We start from the raw sequence: 21,542 nt of genomic DNA, 5'->3' as shown, positions 1-21,542 counted from the left end.
GTCATGTTCCAAGTCAGATCAGCAAACATCCTCAGCTGCACAAACATATTATAAATTGCTTGTCTCGACTTGATGAATGCCACCTGTGCATAACTAGGTGTGCAAGAGATGATCATGAAGGTAATCATTGCCCCTAAATTGCTATATACAGCTACCTGTTTTGCTCCATTTGTGGAAACTTTTATTCACAAATAAATGTTATACAAAAGTAAAAAGAAGAATTAAACAGTGGGAGCTTTAAACTCCTGCTGTTAGAAACCAGCAGACAAAAACACAGCAAATTGAATTCATTTTTTCAACTTTATTTATTTGTTGGTTTGTTTAACATGGACAGTGCACATTAATAAACATTGCTGCATTTGCGCCAGAGTTAGAAAAGAGGCTATTTTTCATCTGTAGTCCCTGGACTGACATTACAAAGTCACCCTTAAAAACAGAATATAAGATTGAAATTAAGAAGTTATTAAGATCCTTTATGATGCATGCAGAACAATAACAAAAAGAGAAGAGAGAATATGAATGTTAATAAAAAAACATCATTATACGTTATTGTCAGGTTCTATTTGAAACATGCAACACAGAGGCTCATAACTGAGAGATATTAATGTTAATAGAAATATGGACTAAATAAACTCATTTTGTCCTTCATTGTTAGACATTAACTGAAACATGCAAAGCAGAGGCACAGACATAAAAAAGCATGCAGACTATATTAAATGCATACATTAACCAGACATAATAAAGGCAAAACCACAATAAGACATCCAGGTTCATGAGGGCAGACTGGAGATAACTAGATAGCGACAAGTGACAGCAGACAGGAAGGGAAGTTCAGCACAGACAAACTGAGGACAGCAGGGTATGAGTGCTAATTAACCTTTTCTTTAAATGAGCTCTAAATAAACCTTATGTGTCCAGTCCTCTTAATAGCTGCTAGGATGGAGTTCTATTCTAGTGCAGCACTAACAGAGAACATAGACTGACTAAAAGCACTTTTTCAGAGTGATATAATGGAGTCCCCTTCTGCTGTCTTTGGAAGAGTCAAGCCATATACTGTATAATCTTCTAAGACAAACATCTACATATTTAATCATGTTTTCCCAACTCAATAAGTTATTTTTTTAAATATTGGACAATGATGAAAATGAACCAATTTCTTGTCAAGGATTTTAAGAGTTCATTTATACAAATACTGTAATGGTTTTAGAGTGGTGATAACATACATTCATACAAGTGATGTGAAAATTTACCATAGAATCCCAGAATACTCTTATGAATTTGATCTGGTTACAGAACTTTTCACCTAAGTCTTGAAAGTATTGGACATATGTATTCAGATAGGACCTGTAGCCTCTCTCCTGATATAAGATATCTGGTTCTATAGTAGAACTGTTCGTCTTGGTGGTGAAACATGCGTACTGTTTTAAACACACTTAGTTGCAAACAACTTTATCAGCAACTTGTGTCATACTGCTACCATGCATATAAATTACAGTGTCATCCACATACATTTGGATGTTGGTGTAAGGACATACAGATGGAAAACCATCGATACATAATGTAAATAGCAACAGACCCTGGATAGATCCTTGAGGGACACCTGTGGACAGATGAGGGCAGCTGATTGGTGATGTACTTGGACATGCCGAGATTGATTTAACAAATAGGAATCTATCCATTTAAGTGTATCTAAAATATTGAAGCTAGTTAACTTAGACATGAGAAGTCTATGACTCTGATCCAATGTCTTCTTGCAGGACAAATGAGCTAGTATTCAGATGGCACATGATTTACTGCATAGCTGCATCCATACCAAATATACCCTTTGCTCTGGATGGTTTCTCATAACCTCTGATTCAGTGACAGTCTTTATGTTGGAAGCTTAACTAGACAAACATTTGTGTATTCAGGTGAAATACATTATGCAATGGTAGCTACAGAATCAATACAGTAATGGTTAAGAATGTCCAATACTTCAGCTGGATTGTTTGTAGGCTTTCCAATTACTTTAAGTTCTAGCAGTTTCCTGTCTTTAATGTGATTTCCTGTTAGGTTTTTTTTTTTTTTTTTACTGGTTCCAGATAATTTTAGAATAACCTCTTGCCTTTTCTATCATGGTCAAGAAAACATCGGCCATAGCTTTTCTTAATTTCTTTACCAACTTGTTCCTTAACATAGCAAAGTTGTGTCTATCTTTTCTCAATTTAGTTTAATCGCAGTTTTTAAGACAACATCCCTGTCTTCCATCAGTTTAAAAATGTCTGCATTTATCCAAGGAACTGTTTTTGTTATTTGTATGACAACTTTAAATAGTGCTCTGTCTCAGTTATGGTCTATTCCCAACAGTAAATCACCCCATCCAAATAGATCTTAAACATTTCCCATAATAATGTCCCTCAAATCATATAGGAACTGAAAAAAGGGGGAAGTATTAATACGTCTGAGAACAACATATGAAAAAATTGTTTTATTTTTTAGTTGATTCAGTAACATTTAAACATGTTTAAACTTAAAATGTAATGTCAATTAAGATTAAGGCACAGGTGCATGTAAGAGTGATCTAAAAGTGCTCTTAGATTGCACAGTGTGTGGTTCATTCTGTTTTTGTAGGATCATTTATAGGGAGCCATGGCCTTTTTCTCAATTATCTCCAGTAACAGAGCAACATTTTAAAACAAAATAGCACCCTAACAGTACATAGACACCCTAATTTAAAATGGTCCTCTATCCAGCAGTCAAATTGGTCTTCTAGTATTATTTCCCTTTGAAAAAAGGAATACTACATGACTCATTCGACAGGCCTGGATCACTTGTGAATTTTGCCCATGAGAAAGAAAAACATTCTAAATGCAAGAAAACTATCGAATGCAACAAATTCTATTATTAAGATATTTGTCCATGCCACTTGAGACAAATCTGTTGGTCTGAGTGGTTCCTGCAGGAGGTTCTAGGCCATGCTAGATAATCCACAGATCTCAGCGTGAATCTTCATTATCTGTTGAGAGGATGTCCTGGGGTTTATTCAGAGTATTAGAGGGACCGTTAAAAGCATCTCTGACTTTTAACTTCTGGTTCATTGTTATATAATTTTTTTTTTAACCCTGATTGCGAAGCATTCAAGCAGATACTAAGTCCCTCTCTGTTATGTGTGTCCTCATTCTGTTGTTGAAGTGTGAGGTACTGAGCATGAAAAACTGTAGGTGTTTGTTCAGGCGGCAGTCACGGCTCCTGCTTCCTAAAGTACCCAAAATACGAATGCTGTAGCCAGACACATAAACATGCCACTTCCTGCGTACCAGGGATTTTTGATAAGGAAAGAATAACAAATGTAAAAACTCTCTCAAATACATATATACAGTATGTGTGCATGCTGTATTATAGGAACGCCGTATGTCAAATAGCAATACAGCAGATATCTATTTGTGTGAAAAGTCACAGATGCTGACTTATCGCGTCTTCCTCTTCCTCTTCCTCTGTTTGGTCTCATCCTTGTCATTTCTAGGGCAGAGCAGACGTAACATGAACAGAGAGGCTTTGCATTTTTGAAAAACATATAAAATAAGAATAGGTGTTCAATCATTGAAAAGCTTTGATTGACACCGCGCTGGCAGGCACGTTGTTCGTTTCCTCCGCTCCAGGATTCCCAGAGGAACGCAACCAAAATGAAAAGAGTGTTTAAGGTACAAGCCAGCGCATTCGTCTGTCTGTGGGGACGGAATCGCAGTCCCCCAGACCAGCTGAAGAATTATCTACTTCATGTGCTGTGTGTGTGTGTGTGTGTGTGTGTGTATGTGAGTGAGTGTGAGTGACTACTTACTATATTGGAAGCTTGTGGAGATTATGGTCTGCCGTATATTTATTTTGGTAAAAGTGCATTATATATTTATCTGTTTTTGAAGTGGATTTCTGTAATGTAGGGAAACATAGCTGACAGAAAGAGCCAGACTTTTTTTTGTAATTAATTTCAGTTTACATTTAAAGGTCTGTCACAAAGCCACTGCTTACTCTAAACACTTGATGCCAAGAGGAGACTGCAGGGGAAACTATTGGAGGCTGATGCTGCCTGCTGTCATATTATTAATTAAAACTGCTGACGACCTCTTATTTTTTTTTAACCTTGCATTTATTCACACTGTTGCAAGTAAATCATGTATACAGGGATGTGTCATATAGTGATTTGATTAAAACCGGGAGATAAGACTCATATTATATGTGCTTTCTCAGTACGACTTTTATAGTGTATAGTTAGTTAATTAAAATGTACAATGATAAATGATCTTTTCCCTCAAATCAAAACATTTATGCATGAATAATGCTAATGAACCATTTCACAAATGATTGTGACTCTCCAACTGCAGATGCATTTATGAGTCCTGCAGTCCCTCTCATTCTGTGCTCGTTCATGGGTCACAAGCTGGATGTTTCGTTTGATGAAACAAGTCAAAATGAACTTGATTCAATTAGAATCAACTTGCAGCTCGCATGTTGCAAATGTCATCAATTGGGCCGCCTGGATTTGGTTGAGCTGAGAGTTTAATAACAGTCTTATTAGTCTGCAGCAGTGCTGGCATCTTTGTTAGACTGCATCACAGCAACTTGGGGATTTTTCAACCTGGACCCTGTTTTCCCATAATTTAGTGTCTGTGTGACTAATTGGGACAACATTTTTTTTTGAAATTGGTCCAGTATTGAGCGAGAGGCTGAGGGATGTTGCCTTGATAACCGTCATTACAGTCGAGGCCATGTCAGTTGAGTCTCAATCTGAATCTCCAGAATCTCAATAATGAAGCCGTAGAGAGCAGAATTATCAGGTCACATACAGTAGAGTCACAGCTGCCACATTTATGGGAAATGCATACATCAAATAAACCATAATCCTATATTCTATGTACTCTGGACAGTAGAATAAACTATAAACATATATAAAAGTCCAGTCATGGAAAAAAGAAAAAAAAAATCCCATGATATACTGTGAAACCACCAGAATTGTAAAAAATACCATGGTACAATTTTTTGTCATACCACCCAGCACGATCCATGACTTCTTTTAGATATAATTAAGCTACACTTACTATACTCCAACACAACAAACTCCTCCTGGCACTCCTTTCTCCATATCTCAGTCACGTTTCTGCATTTCCTGGATGTAACTCCACTTCTATAAACTCCAGTTCTCATCGCAAGGCCAGCCGGTCCCTGTCATTTGTTGCTGAGTTTCAAAGGGAGACGAGCATTGTTGACGCTGGGGTCTTATCGTCGGAGGATGATTTTCGGTTGCCACCTACTGATCGGGCAGTGAGTGCAAAGATCTTTCTCAGGTGGTGAGGCAAAGCTCATTTGGAGGCAAAGCATGTAAAAAATAGACCAAGTACAGCAGAGGCTGATGGGATTAAGATTTTGACTAGAGGATGGCACTAGTGGGAAACTTAAGGCATCCCCAAATACATTACAATTCATCTTCAAGGGAACATGAATGTGTGTACCACATTTCACGGCAATCTATTCAGTAGTTAAGATATTTCAGTCTGGAGAAAAGCGATGGACCAACTGATTGACCAACCGATTTATAATTACCATCCATAGAGCTACGTTTCTTTACACAATTAAAACGCTTGACAGCCATATAAAGATATGACCAAGATATTTACAGAGAGCCACATTGTAAATCTGAAGAATAAACTTGGCAGTGCTCTCTGTTTGGACAAGTGTAATGGCATTACTGTCTTTAAATCACTTAAAAGACCTTTGGCATTGCTACTGCAGTTTCTTGATACTTATAAGCTCACTTATAAAGGCTTCAGCAGTCTGAGTTAGACAGATCAAGTTGGGTTCTTCCAGGACGAAATCCCTGTATATATCAACCAATTGCAGATATATTTATTGGTATAGCTTTAGTAAGGATGTTCTGACCTGAGAGGAAGTACTAAAATGACTTGCAAGAGATCCGAGAACTTTTTCTTGGGGAGTCCACTATGTTAGCAACACACTCTAACTCCTATTCTTTCTTTAAGACCTTTCAAACACACGTCTCCATCATCCATCCCTTTCTAGGCATTTGGGAGTATATCCAAGAGGTGCGAGATTCCGTCTGCGACCTGGAAAGTCGACTGCAGAGGACCAAAGACAACGTGGAGGAGATCCAGAGCTGCATGAGGTCCTGGGCCTGCCCCATGTTCGACAAGAAGGAGGGCAAAAAAGACACGCTGCTCAGCCTGGAGGACCGAGCTGAGAGGCTGGACAGGTTCTACAGTTTGATACGGTCGTCTGGAGAAAAGATCCACTTCCTGCTTAAGGTAGTTAAAAGAGGTTTTTGTAATGGTCGTGTGAAATGTCGAATTGGTTTCACTCAGATTTTTCACTCTGTGAGGTTATTGTGGCGTCACCGATTCGGGGTATTCAGTAGGTGTGTCACGCTTTTTCATGTTCTCAGAGCAACCAGGGGCTGTTCAGAGCCGAGCCGTCATCTGAGGAGTGGAAGGCCTACGTGGAGTACATCGACGACATGATCATAGATGGCTTCTTCAAGAGCATAGAGTGCTCTCTCAAGTTCTTCCTGGATAACACGGGTACGATGTTCACAAACAAAAACCATCGATTTTTGGCTATGTTTGGCGTCCTAGTGATGTTTTTGGTTTACTACTGTGCAAAGTGCGATATCAAAATTGTCAGCAGTGCTACTCTGATACCACAGCAAACCAAAAACATTATCCATCCTGCCAGCCTGCTCTGACTTAGATGAGTTCTTAGTAAACACGTCCTCAGGGGGTTCGATGTCAATTGGGTGTCCGCCTTTATTGGCTGCGGACATGAAATAGTTCTGGACTTGCTTGCTGGCATGAGTTTTGTCAACCAGTTTAGATGGACTGGGATGTCGTTCAAGATGTGGTGGACTATTGCCAGACTGCTGCTACTGTGTCCAATCCTTCCCCCTTTTACTTTTACTTGATGTCCTTCTTCTCCCTCTCCTCCTCCTTCTGTCAGCTCAAATAGTCTTTTATGATTAGGAGGCTTCTGAACGGAGTGAACTGACCTGAAAATATGTTTGGGGCAGCTGTGATAAGAGCATGTCTCCTCAGCTTTAGATCTTCACTTTATTCTTTCCTTTGTTTACCCTTGAAACAGGCCTAACCTTATGAAATGACATGAATTCGTACATTTTTTATCCATTTAGATACATTTGACAAATATTTGGTGTACAAATTACTTCTGTTCTTACACAAGATAAACTGAATAGATTAATATTATCATGTTTACCTGATTATACATTTTATACTTGGCCCTGCTTCACTGGTGTTAAACTTACTACTTACAGTATATTAATAGCTACTGTACATGGGAACATCATGGCATATTCTTAACAATATGCCATGATGTTCTAGTAGTAAAAAAAACAACAACAGCATTTTTTCAAAGCTGTATTTAGAGCCAAATGTATCCCACAATTCACCACAGTCCATTGCACCCTACTAGTCCATTGTCTGGCAGTAACTCCCCCACAAGCTGCTTTTGTGAACTACAGGTATGGCATGAAAGTGAAGTTTGTGACATGTTTCATTCAGAGTGAATATTATTAGTTATAACAATTCCTCCACAGATCACTTAATATTAGAACTCTATTGTTCTCGATGAGATTGATAAGAACATTTGAAGCTTGAATTTAAAAATTCAGTCTTGGATTGAATCTTTTGCAACATTGTCAAAAAGAAATTTGACTCAATATTAACCAATCTTTCTTTTTTGATCCAGACCAAAGAGCAGTTACAGCCCCTCTGTTTGAAGCTCAACTGGATCTAAAGGTTCCTGACATGGTGTTCGCTCCTTCTCTGGAGTTTGGGACAGGAGACAGTTTCTTTGAGCTGGTGGAGAGTCTCATCAATGATGTGTTCCGAATCTCTTCACTGGTGCCACGCCTGGCCCAGCACAGCCCCTTTCCCCACTATCAGGTACTGTAGGTTTGTTGTAGATCCAAACAACATACCTTGTAAATCTATTTCATTTGAAATATTCTACATTTTCTCTCACTACAATCAGAATCCGCCTGAGGTTCATATCATATGTTTGAGAACATTATCAACATGCTTTGAGTTTGCATCTTGATACTTTCACCTCAGGCTGACATGGAGGACATGGCTGACCTGGCAGACATGCGTAACCTCCTCATGGACCGCGTGCATGGCGTCATGGCGGTGTGCTGTGAGTTCCGTAACTCTCTGGAATGCTACAGCTACCTGTACGTGGATGACAGGAAAGAGTTCATGCGTCAATTTCTCCTGTATGGCCACGTTCTGACCAGCCAGGAGATGGAGGTTTATGCTGATGATGGCATCCCAGAGAACCCGCCGACGCTGGACAACTTTAGGGAGCAGGTGGACGGGTGAGTTCATTTTTATGTTTGCCTCTTCTTCAAATGGTTGGTTTAAGATAAGGCATTAGGTTTTGAGTTAAGGTTGGAATTAAAATTAAGGTTAAGTCAAGGATATTTGGGGATAAGAGAAACACAACAGATCATTATGAATTAAAAAAAAACTGAACTGTGTACTGACCACATACTCTACACACACACACATTCTTGTGTCATCTAAATCCAAATGCTTTAGGTATGAGAAGATCTATGAGGAGGTGCAGGGTCTGGTGCCGGTGCATGTGTTCCATTGGTGGATGAGAGTGGATGGCCGAAGCATGAAGAGTGCCTTGCTCAACGTCATCAAAAAATGGAGCTTCATGTTCAAACAGCACCTCATAGACCATGTAACCAATAGGTGAAGTACCTCTGACGTTTTCCTGTGTGGTAAATGCCCACTCTGTTACAAATGTTAATCCTTTTACCCTCTCAGACAACATTATACAATTGAAGTCTCTGCTGGAGTAGTGCTGCTCATGACAGGTAAAGTGTTCTTGATGGAGTGCCCCTTTAATGATCATGGTCGTCTGTCCTCAGCCTGTCAGATCTGGAGAAGTTCGTCAGTGTGGCTGAGGCTGGCCTGGGCCAGCGGGTGGAGGAGGGTGATTATGGTGGACTGGTGGCAGTCATGGGTCACCTGCTGGCTGTGAAGGAGAGACAAAACATCACAGATGCCATGTTTGAGCCCCTGCAGCAAACTATTACTCTGCTGAAGGTCTATGAGCAGGAGCTGCCTGATGTGGTCTACAAACAGTTAGAAGTAAGGACTCATGTTCAGTCAGTTCAGATTATTCCTAGCACATATTCTTTTTTGTTTCATTCAGCTGAGACAGCTATTTCTCTTCTTTTTTCTTTGTACTTCAATCTCCCATCTCTATTCCTTGCTCTTCCTCCTGGCAATTTATCATCTGTCACTTCTGCTTCTTGCTTTTTCCCTCCTCCTGTTTATCTCTCTCTCTTTTATTTATATATATATATATATATATATATATATATATATATATATATATATATATATATATATATATATATATATATATATATATATATATATACATACATATATATATATATATATATACATATATATAAATATATACATATATATATAAATATATACATATATATATATAAATATATACATATATATATAAATATATATATATACATATATATATACATATATATATACATATATACACATATATATATAAATATATATACATATATATATACATATATACATATATACATATACATATATATATACATATATATATATATATATATATATATATATATATATATATATATATATATATATGTATATATAACTGTTTATCTACCTGTCTGAATCTCCAGGAGTTGCCAGAAAAATGGACCAATGTGAAAAAGCAGGCGGTGTTAGTCAAACAGCAGGTGGCGCCGCTGCAGGCCATTGAGGTGGCAAGCCTGCGTCGAAAGTGCGCTTCGTTTGACGTGGAGCAACACACCTTCAGGGAGCACTTTCGCAACAATGGGCCGTTTAGGTAGAATACTTATTTGATTTTTTTTTAGAAAATAGTTTGATTGGTAACACTTAAAGTCCCCCATTTTGCAATAAGTTGTATATAAACACTTTTTACACAAATTTACATTATTTTCATAAGCGAGTAGTTCCGGGTCTGATAAGTGAAGCCCATGTTGAAGCACCTTAACCCTGCATTCTCGCAGCTGGGGTTAGACATGCCCACAAGAAGTTCAATTGTATAGAAGTCTATAGGAAAAGTACCCTTATGGCGCTTTTCCACTACACCGTTCCAGCACGACTCGCCTCGGGTTTTTTTTTGCGTTTCCACTAGGGAAAGTACCTGGTACCACCTGATACTTTTTTAGTACCTGCTCTGGTGAGGTTCCAAGCGAGCCAAGCCGATACTAAAATGTGACGTCGACACACTGCTGGCCGCTGATTGGTAGTTGTCGCTGGAAGCGTCATGAGCCGTCCCACACAAGAATCAAACGCGGCATTTTAAAATACCGGCAGCAGCGTTACAGCCATAGTTACAGCCATACGGCTCAATTTTCTTGCTTTGTGTGTGACAAAAAGCCACATACAGCAGCAAGTACACCACTGCCTCAATGTCCTCCATTGTTTATGTTTTTTGTGTCGCGTATAAAACGAAGTCACGGCAGTTCCGCGGAGCCGTGCTATGACGACCCCGCCCACGTTGAGTAGGTACTTTTTTTGTAATGGAAAAGGTCTGTTCTGGAACCGTACCGAGGCGAGGCGAGCCGAGGCGAGGTGAGTCGTGCTGGAACTGTGTAGTGGAAAAGCTTCATAATTCTCGCTATATTTATTAGCTCAGCAAACGCTTTCATAATTGTTTTTGGTCTCAAATGCTAATATACAGTAGGATAAGTAGCAGCATTGCTATTTCAGTGTGTTTTCAGTTCATGAATGTTGTAGTGTTAGGGTCGCCTAAAAACTCTTGTTCATATAGTCTAACATTACACTATTCACAGATACTGAATGACTGACAAGGCAGTATAACAGTTTCACTTATTAACAAATCCTTACGATGTGTTATTAGCATTGTAACATTAGCTTTTAGTAACTGTTCATACGCATTAACAAATCATTCAGAGGCAGACTTAACACTTTAAAATGTGATTAAAACCCACAAAGTCATGTTGAGCTTCAATGTTTGTTCTTGACATTGGAAAACAGTAGTTTGATTAAAAAAAACAAAAACAAAAAAAGAACTTATGTATTTAAACTGATTTGTTTAAGTATGGCTTGTGGTTGAAGGAACTGCTGCTTGAACTATGTTGTCTGACTACATTTACTCCAGTGAACAAAGTGTTATGTTTTTTGCCGCATAACTTTGCAGGGAGGTGGAAGGGGTGTATAGTGTGTACATACATACAAAGTATAAGACTTTGACAACAGAGACAGGGGATAACATCCTGGGTCCTGCATGTGGTTAGGTTTAGGAAGTAAAAACTCCATACACATAAAGGCTAGTGTACTTGTCATGAGTTCTTATATTATGGACTAAAAATCAAGATATCTCTGCCTCTGCTGCTTTATTTTTGACTATTCTTTTTAGTAATCTGTCTCCTGTAAGTCCCCTTACTAAATTGCTGGAGTGCCCCTTTAAATGTTAAACTTGTTTAATAAGTAAATGATTTTAGTCTCATGCTAAGGGACACTGTTGACTTCTTCAATATTTAACCAAACCACTGTAGTCCCTCAACCTTAACTACTGTAAGTGCTTTGAGTTGCCTAATCACAACCGTAAAGAGTTAGTCATACCTAATTTTCGACAAGCAGATATTTCAATAATTAATATTGAAGAGAAAACAAATGAAATATGTTGTCAGTCAAAGTTTAACACATGTATAAGTTTGAACATTTTTCAACTTTGCAGATACTGTATTCATTAAAGTGTTTCAGCCACAAGCCATAACTCATTTACTCTTTTTAAGAGAGATAAATAAATGTATATTTCTTTATAATTAAATCAATACATTTAAGAAATATGTTTTAACTATAAATATGCTCAATTTCTTACTTCATATTTAGATTTTTAAAAAAATGTGCTCCTGCTTGGTTTGAATTTTTCATACAGTCAGTGAAGGCAACATGAATTCCTGTTAATCTTTTCCCTCGTTGCCAAGTTCACCGAGTACCTTTGAACAGATAAGAATGTCACCTTTTCCGTGTTATCTTGAGGCTCTCACATCCGACAAGGCTAATTGAATCTTAACATAATGATAATTAATTCATAGGTAGAGATGCTTCGTCATAATGTCTAATTGTCAGATTAGTTATGTGTGTAATTGGTCTCTTAATAACCTGGTGATTATTTTCCCATTAATGTCATGGAAGTCATTGTTAATTGTCACAGTGTGCAGTTAGCGCTGGAGACTCTCTCTGTTTGAGACTGGTCTGGTTATGTTGCAGCCAAGTCAGGCTTGGCACTAACGCAGACCTTCATTACCGAAAACACAGCCTGATTTATACTGCGCTTGTGTAAATGTGTGTGTGTGTGTGTTCTGATGGGTTCCTCTATGTGCATGTGCGCTCATGCTTTTGCCCAGGTTTGACAGCAAGAACCCCTGCCAGATTTTGGACGCATTCCATCGGCAGATCCAGGAGCGGGAGGCAGTGATGGCCTCCCTGCTGGAGTCTGCCAGCCTGTTTGAGGTCACCGTCTCCGAGTACAAACAGCTCCGACAATGCAGGTAAAGCGCCGTGCTGGAGGGAGAAAATCCCACAAACCCCCGTGCCAAATTTGAAACTAATGAGCCATTGTAACAGAGATGGTCTTTTTAGAAGCAGTCTGAATCTGAGTAGCTGCCATTTTCATGTGGTTTAAGTCACTTTTTTCACCTCTCCTTTACCCCCGAGGCGTGAGGTGGGCCTCCTGAAGGAGCTGTGGGACATGATCGCTGTGGTGGAATCCAGTATGGCGGCATGGAAGACGACTCCCTGGAGAGAGATCCATGTAGAGGACATGGAGCTGGAGTGCAAACGCTTCTCCAAAGATATTCGGGGTCTAGATAAAGAGGTCAGGGAAGATAAGGTTGGGAAGTTAATAGGATGGGGAACGAAGCGTAAAGGTTGGGAAATGTACAAGACTGGGGAAAAAGTGGATATGAAGAATGACTCATGAATAACTCTGTTAGTTTGCTAAACCCTGGCCCAGAACAGCAGTTATCCAGTGCCGTGATTGTCCCCCAGTGGTTCTACCAGTGTTACCAACTTGGTGACTTTCTTGCTAGATTTGGTGATGGTGAAGAAACCCCTTTTGCAACTTTTTTGGGCAGACCAGGCCAGAGAAAGAATTTAAAAAACTCATGGAGCTTTCGTTCGCTTAATTTGCTGGCTAACTACAGCTGATAAAATCTGCCAGCATCTGTTGATGGATAGAAATGAAAAAAAAATATATATATATATATATATATTTTGTTAAAAAAATTACTATGCCACCATTATCACTGTAAACTGCATTATGTGCTGTGCCAGAACAGAAAGCTTTACAGAAGTAGTCAGAACCAAGGGTGATCAAGTGTCTTGCTCTTGGGCAAAATAGTAGTTTTAGAGGGAAAGGAGAGCAATGACTTCCCTCTGATTGTACTCTCAGCTGCAGCCAGGTGTTACATGCCCTTGTGGATGCCTGTTTGGAAGCCCTAAATGTGTATGACTGCATGAATTTGAAGCAGGGCATTACTGGAGGCTTAGTCAACTTTCCTGGAATAAATAAAGCAGAATATTGAGTTGCAACTTCATCGCTGCCAAAAACCCTTGTAGTGATTCCTGGCTTTTGTCTCCTGTAGGTTAGAGCGTGGGAGGCCTTCACAGGTTTGGACAGCAGGGTAAAGAACCTCCTCGTCTCCCTGCGGGCCGTGGCAGAACTCCAAAACCCGGCCATTCGAGCCAGACACTGGCATCAGCTGATGGCTGCTACTGGAGTCCGCTTCACCATGGACCAGGTTTCCAATATATTATTACAGATAAGCAATAACAACATGGTGTTGATATAAGTCTGGCTGTGACTTTGGGTGAATGTTTTATATAATAGTTTGAATTTATGAGCTGCACTCTTGCAGCAATTTGGAGCTAATAGTGTGCCAATAATTTAAAGGAGAGCTTCAAAAGGAGATGCATAAGGCAGTGTCTCCAATTATTTTCTTATTTTGTTCTTATTTTGTTCCCCTGCTCTGTCTGCATCCTCTGTGGGCAAGTTTGTACTGCAGAAAGAAGATCAGATGAGAGTTTGTACATACCAGCTGTTTAGTTTGTACAAAAATATATCACTGGTGGCTAAATTGGCTCGCTTTGATATCTGTTTTTTAGATAGACTCGCTGATATTACTCACTGATCCACAATGGGGAGTGGTTTGGTTTTGTGATTTGTGGACTAGTTTTACATTCATTAGTCTATGCCATCTATAGGAAAGGAATATTATAGCAGCAGTTTCATCACCCTGGTTATGCTTTAAGACGGGGGAGCAATCTTGGAAAGATACATAATTGGCAGTGAAAAAAGTATAAATTAAAGACATTTCCTGTATTGCTACAACACCTAATCTCTTGGCTTAAATCAAGAATCAACCACCAGTTACGAATTAGTTTTTTTCATTTTGTGAGAAAATGCATATGTGGCATGAGAGCATGTGATTAAAAAATTCAAATGTTCCACTATTAGACTACTTTGAAGATGGAGAAACACCATATTTTTAAGGTTTTAGTTTTATACGTCACTTATTTATAATTTGACCCCATTTAACAAAACTATGAGTCTAATGTATTGATACTTATATTCATTCATTCATGCATATTCATGTAACTTGCCATACTAGCAGTCCATGAATGCTGGGTGGTAAAAGTCATAAATGTGCGCTTCCTCCAGTCATTGAGTGTTATGTTGTGTTCAGGCCAAAAGCAAAGCCAATTTTCGCCTTGTTTAATTCATGTTGATTTGACTGATGTGTTTATTTGCCTCAAACAGCCAAAGTGTAGCAAATGACAAAGCAATGGGAACAGACGTAGCGAATAAATCATGACATATGCAGTATGAAGCATAGGACTTCCGATCACCTCCTCACGTCCTCGTACCCGCTGGCACTGATTTAATGTCACTGACTGGAAAATTAGCGCAAATTATGTCAACTGTCAAATATTCACCTAACAGAAGAAGATGGAAACAGACATTAATTTAAATTTTCTTTGGGCAAATTTCTGGAAATGCTGTTGAACCCTGGCTGTTGGCTGCAGGTGGCCCAGGCACTGCACCTCTGTAGTTTGATTATAATGGCTGGTTTCTGGCTCTGGTTCAAGTGAAACCAACAATTGGTAATATGTTACTAATATCATCCAGTGATAAAAGTAGCTTATATGAACTGTGAGTAAAATAACTGTGTTTTATGTGAGCAGGAGACCACTCTGGCTGATCTGCTGCAGCTGAACCTGCACTGCTTTGAAGAGGAGGTGAGAGGCATTGTGGACAAGGCTGTAAAAGAGATGGGGATGGAGAAAGTCCTGTCTGAGCTCAACTCCACATGGGCAGGTACAAGAAAGGACACACTTTGTTTCAAACAAACTTCCAACATGAGAGTTTTTCACCCTGCCGTCCAGACTTTACGACTATCTATTAATGATCTCACTCAGGCATGCGGTTCCAGTACGAGCCCCACCACCGCACCCGGGTGCCCCTGCTGCGCTCTGACGAGGAACTGATCGAGACGCTGGAGGACAATCAGGTCCAGCTGCAGAACCTCATGTCGTCCAAGTACATTGCCCACTTCCTGGACGAGGTGTCTTCTTGGCAGAGCAAGCTGTCTGTGGCCGATTCGGTCATCTCCATCTGGTTCGAGGTGCAGCGGACGTGGACCCACCTGGAGAGCATTTTTATTGGCTCAGAGGACATCCGCTCACAGCTGCCTGAGGTTACACAGAATTACCTTCACACACACACACAAATTTAATTACACCTCTATATTTCAGGTATACATCACTTACAAGCTCATATGAATACAGGCCTTAACCTGTGCAGGTTGCTGCCATATGAACCCAGATAGCATGACTGTTATAGCTGTTAATTAAGAATCCATTAATTGGCTCATACTGCTAGTTTAGGAGCCGAGATTATACGACTTTTTAATTGCTCCCATGATGTCGGGGCTGTGCTTAAGCCCAGATGTTTGCTATTAAACCTCTAATTCTCCTTCTCTCTCTTGTGGGAACTTTAAATCCCCTGGCCGGGCTCCCTCGTGAAATCCTCCGCAGGACTCCAGGCGCTTCGAGGGGATTGATGCCGATTTCAAAGAGCTGGCAAACGCCGCGCATCAAACACCCAACGTAGTGGAGGCCACCAATAAGCCGGGCCTGTTCAGCAAACTGGAGGACATTCAGAGCAGGTGAGAGTTCAGAGGAGATGAAAAGTGTCTGTGTTTCTACTGCTGTGTGTCCTGTTGGGAGGCGAACTCTAGTACAAGGTTTTCTATTTCTCACACACCGATCCACACACATTGACTCTGTGTACTTCTCTGCAGGCTGTCTCTGTGTGAAAAAGCTCTGGCAGAGTACCTGGACACCAAGCGTCTGGCCTTCCCGAGATTTTACTTCATCTCTTCAGCTGATCTGTTGGACATCTTGTCTAATGGGACCAACCCACACCAGGTGGCTCCACTAATTTTTGCCTGAGGGGGTGGCAATGAATTTTTATGCTGTTCAGTCTGTTCATAGTTACAAAAAAAGAAGCTTCTGTCTCTGTGCAACATTCACAGCACTTCTTACAAGCTGCTTTTTTAAGAAGTTTTCGAAATCTGTGTTCCATTGCACCATTTACACTTTGCTGCTGTCTCATGCAGTACCACAAGTGTCCACTTAGGGGCAATGTTGCTCACAGTTAAGCAGCCTCTTCTCTCCTCTCCATCATCAGGACATTGTCTTATGCATTTCAACCTTGGAGAAATAAATCACCGTTAAGCACAAGTTGCCACTAAATCTCTCTAAGAGGAAGTTAGCAGGCATGCAGCAGAACATGGGTCCAAGCCCTTCTATTAACAACTCTGGAAAAAACAGTAATGAAACGTTATTTATTTGCAAGGCGGCAAAGAAATAGCAGTCAGAAGCGTGAGCTGCCTGTAAATTGAGCCCGAGCTGAAATGTGTATATATGTGTGTGTGTGTGTGTGTGTGTGTGTGTGTATGTGTTTGCTCAGGTCCAGAAGCATCTGTCTAAGCTGTTTGACAACATGGCTAAGATGCGATTTGAAGCAGACGGAGAGGGGAATCCTTCAAAGACTAGTCTGGGCATGTACAGCAAAGAGGAGGAGTATGTCCCCTTTAATCAGTCCTGTGACTGCACTGGACAGGTAAAATACACCACTAATCTTTTATTCATGTCTCTAAAGTTGTGGCAGCATAACGGCCGCAGGTTGAGCTAAATACTAAAAGACATATATTATGTTTGTCTTCATTAGACTCCGTGCTGACAGTCGCACTACGGCTGTCTGCAGATGAATGTAATAGATGAAAAATTCACTTACCTGCCCCCTTTCTGCAACGCAAAGACATGGAAGAAAATATATATCAAATATAGATATTTATAGACAACCCACAATAAAAAAAAGACAAATGAAATTGAGTCTGTCACTGCCCCTGGGGTTCTGCATATCAAAGCTCATAAATCCATTAATTTTCCATTACATCCCATAGTATTTGCCTGACTCCACTTTCACTCTAATGCTTATTAATGACCTCATTAGGGTCCATTGATAAGAGAGCCTGTCGGTGCTCACGTGACAATCATCACAATGTTTTACTCAGTTTGGATTCAAAGGCTGACTTTAGTTTTTGTGTTTTTTTGTGTGTGTGTGTGTGTGTGTGTGTAAGGTGGAGGTCTGGCTGAACCGGGTTCTGGACACCATGCGCTCCACGGTTCGCCACGAGATGACCGAAGCGGTGTCGGCCTACGAGGACAAACCCAGAGAGCAGTGGCTGTTTGACTATCCAGCTCAGGTAAACAAGGCTCAGCAGGATGTATGAATAGATTTAACTGACTACACTCACTTTTCAGGGATATTCCTCCATTAGTCACCTAACCTAATATCACATAGATTGCTACCAAAAACATATCTTAAAAAACACTTCCACTCATTAGCCTTTAACTGCAACTAACTTAATCCAGCTCAGATGTTTCTCTTGAAGTCTTTATAGATCTGTGTTGCCACTATAGACTGTGTTCTATTCATTTATTTATTTGTCCTTTTGTTTTTGTCTTCCTCCCCTGGATCAACTGTGCTGTATAAATAAAGTTGATTTAATTTGAGTATAAATCAATATGGCAAATAACACATTACAATGATCACACTCAACAGAACCAGAAATACTATATAAAATACTGTATTATTAACTCACTGACTCAACTTAAAACCCAAAGTTGAATCAATCAAAATGTAGATGAAATGATTTTATTTTAACTGAAAAACAGGAGAAAATATAGCTGTACTTTTTCAAGCCCAGAGTCTAGAGCTTCTTCTCAGCCTATCAGAGGGCAGCTTATAGCGTAAGGACATTTTCACACCCGTAGTTCATTTGCTTTGGCCTAAATCAGTGGATGAGTCGCTACTTTGTTGCATTTTTGCCTTTGGGTCGGTTTCACACAGGCAAAATTTCAAATGAACCAAAATGTATCAACAAAAGCCGTGTGGGAGCTGTCACTCTGTTCATTGGTCGGAAAGTAGAGTTTTTCTTTTGGGGTAGCTTTCCAAAATGGAGCGGCAGAATTGGTATCTTTGTATAGTTGCGGTACAACATGTGAACAAAATGGCACATTTGAACTCACTTCAAGGCAAAGGCAGGCAAACAATGTGTGGCTTTACGTTAGGTGAAGACGCGCTGCTTTCAGTCAGTTGTTGAGTATTTTGTCAGCGCTCCAGGCCAACCTTCCATTCATGTTTACAACACAAACCTCTTCCTCCGCAAACGAATCATACCAGAAGTTGTTTCTAACCGGATCGAGACCACCTCTTCAACAAGGTCTTGGTCGGGTTGTTCTGGTCTGCGCTCGGGTGTGATTGCTGCTACCATACCTCCCCAAAATGAACCAGACTAAGAGGTAAAACGCACTAGAGTCTGATTCATTCAAACTAAACAAGGCAGGTGTAAAAAAGCCCTGAGAGGTACAGTATAACCCTGGGCAAAAAAGGTCTGCCAAACACTCTGCACTGCTTGTACAGCTTACAGTTGTCAGAGTTTGGTTATAATCGGACACAACACAGTTGGACCAATACATATTTTTGTTAACACAGCTGTACAGTAAGAGGAAGAATAATAGATAGAAAATCAAAGAGGAGCAAAATAAAATAGGACTCTAAAAAGTAAGATGGATGAGCTGAAGTTGTCCTTGACTGTAGAAAAAGAATTAGACAAGTTTTAAATACATGTCCATTCACGCCTGCACTATATAAAACCTTTTCAGCATATCAAGTGTTCATTAAAACTGACTGTCCACACTAATCAGCAAAAACAAACATGACTGACTAATATTAATCCAAATCCCCAACTAACAGAAATAATAGGAACACACAGCTGTGTAAGCTAGTTTATGCATGCAGCATATGTGTATATATATATATTATGTGCAGTATGTCAATATATGCTTCACATCTCTTTATTGGCTCAGTTTCTGCATTTGTTTCATATTTATTTGATACAAGTAAAACAACCAAAGAGGATCTGAGTAAGCTCATAACAGAAAAATCATCTTTTCTTCTTCCTATGCTTGCTTCTTTCATCGTCTCTGCTTCTTTATTCAGGTGGCGCTGACCTGCACTCAGATCTGGTGGACGTCCGATGTGGGCATGGCCTTCGCCCGTCTGGAGGAGGGCTACGACAGCGCCATGAAGGAGTACTACAAGAAACAGGTGTCGCAGCTCAACACCCTCATCTCCATGCTGGTCGGCCAGCTTTCTCCAGGGGATCGGCAAAAGGTCATGACCATCTGCACTATCGACGTCCACGCCAGAGACGTGGTGGCCAAGATGATCACACAGAAGGTGAGGATCGGGCCAAAACACTGTACTGTATAAATTCTTATACAGGCTTGCTGCAGTATATTTTAAGAGGCTATTACCAGTGAGTAATGCACTCAAGATATTCAAGCAAGGTATGTCATTACCATAATTAGAGAGCGGAAAAGCAAAGATTATTTTGGGCTTCATCTCAAGCCTTGGCATTCTATTTATAACGCCTTCTTTTTTTTTTCTTTCTCTCGAGGTGGAGAACTCTCAGGCATTTGTGTGGCTCTCCCAGCTGAGACACCGTTGGGATGAGAGGGACAAGCACTGTTTTGCAAACATCTGCGACGCCCAGTTTCTCTACTCCTACGAATACCTTGGCAACACTCCACGATTAGTCATCACTCCCCTAACAGACAGGTACGGAAGTTTCATGCTCCGTGTCTTTGCTTCGGCTTAGAGGCAGAAAAACATTATGATTGCTTTTAATCTGACTCATGAGTGAATCCATTTAAAATACTGTTGACTAAGCCCCGCCCTCCTTAGATACTGTTGCTAAGGCCTATATTTCTCACCACATGTTGAGTTTTTTGTCAATCAAGAAAGACGTGGGTGGGTACCATGCATGCCACATAATGGCAGCGTCCCTGGTTCGATTCTGGCAAGGGACCTGTGCTGCAGTTCATTCCCCCCCCCCCCCCCCTCTCTCGCTCCCTGTTACCTGTCAGCCGCACTGCCACCTTCTATTAAAAAAAGGAAAAAGGCTCAAAAATGAATCTTAAAAAAGAGAAAGAGATGGGTAAGCTTGTCAGGGTTTCTCTTCTCACATGTCACAAACACACTTTACAGTGATAATGGTGGTAAATTTACCCCCCGCAGTCATTTTTTAAAACAATGAGTCCTTAATTTTGGACAGTTTCCAATTTGTAGGCGGCAACTGTCAATTTTGACGACAGCTAGCTGGCAAATTAAACTAACATTAGTGTTTGTTGAAACTCAGATTTTTCCAGTTTTTTAGACTTGTTTTAAAATAAGAACCCTGTGAAAGAATTGTATTGTTCACTGTTCAGTATTGACAAGGCAAGGCAAGGTAAGGCACATCTATTTGTATAGCACATTTCATCAACAAGGTAATTCAAAGTGCTTTACATTAAACATTAAATGCATCAATACAGGATATAAAAGCAACACATGGCAAATAAAGACATTTAAACACGATTAGAAGTGTTACATTGGTAATACAATTGAGCTTAAATAGAATAGAGATAAAAACAGGAGAATAAAACATTACAGTGCAGTGTGAGCTATTAACCCTAACATTTAGATTTAATAAAAAGCAGCTGTGATTTAAAAAAGAACAGAGTTGGAGCAGACCTGCAATCTTCTGGGAGTTTGTTCCAGATATATTGAGCTTAAAAAGTGAACACTGATTATTCCATGTTTAGTTTAGACTACATAACTGATATTGTGCTTAAATATTGAAGCTGTAGATAATAGGTCACCAGCTGATAATCCACGTAGAGGACTAATATACAAAGAAACAGCATTGTTGTTGTATTGCAGTCATACATAACCATTTTCACAGCTGCTTGGCTTCCATACTTGGACAAAAGCAAAGACCAAGGTTAGGT

General features: G+C 39.9%; 1 protein-coding gene across 1 annotated transcript in view; it reads left to right on the top strand.

The window, feature by feature from the left end:
* dnah9 (dynein, axonemal, heavy chain 9) overlaps positions 1-21,542 on the top strand; it is a 160,630-nt gene that overhangs the window by 17,572 nt on the left and 121,516 nt on the right. The window contains exons 16-33 of the mRNA XM_062443156.1: positions 6,052-6,293; positions 6,431-6,573; positions 7,754-7,943; positions 8,112-8,374; positions 8,598-8,759; positions 8,939-9,161; positions 9,764-9,930; positions 12,485-12,628; positions 12,795-12,954; positions 13,724-13,879; positions 15,324-15,456; positions 15,558-15,835; positions 16,176-16,306; positions 16,442-16,568; positions 17,113-17,265; positions 17,786-17,911; positions 19,711-19,950; positions 20,171-20,331. Coding sequence (XP_062299140.1) covers positions 6,052-6,293; positions 6,431-6,573; positions 7,754-7,943; positions 8,112-8,374; positions 8,598-8,759; positions 8,939-9,161; positions 9,764-9,930; positions 12,485-12,628; positions 12,795-12,954; positions 13,724-13,879; positions 15,324-15,456; positions 15,558-15,835; positions 16,176-16,306; positions 16,442-16,568; positions 17,113-17,265; positions 17,786-17,911; positions 19,711-19,950; positions 20,171-20,331 — 3,199 coding nt within the window. The remainder of the gene's footprint in view (positions 1-6,051; positions 6,294-6,430; positions 6,574-7,753; positions 7,944-8,111; positions 8,375-8,597; positions 8,760-8,938; positions 9,162-9,763; positions 9,931-12,484; positions 12,629-12,794; positions 12,955-13,723; positions 13,880-15,323; positions 15,457-15,557; positions 15,836-16,175; positions 16,307-16,441; positions 16,569-17,112; positions 17,266-17,785; positions 17,912-19,710; positions 19,951-20,170; positions 20,332-21,542) is intronic.

This window comes from Scomber scombrus, chromosome 21 (genome assembly GCF_963691925.1).
Source record: "Scomber scombrus chromosome 21, fScoSco1.1, whole genome shotgun sequence".
NCBI lineage: Eukaryota > Metazoa > Chordata > Actinopteri > Scombriformes > Scombridae > Scomber > Scomber scombrus.
This window is presented reverse-complemented; position numbering and strand designations above follow the sequence as displayed.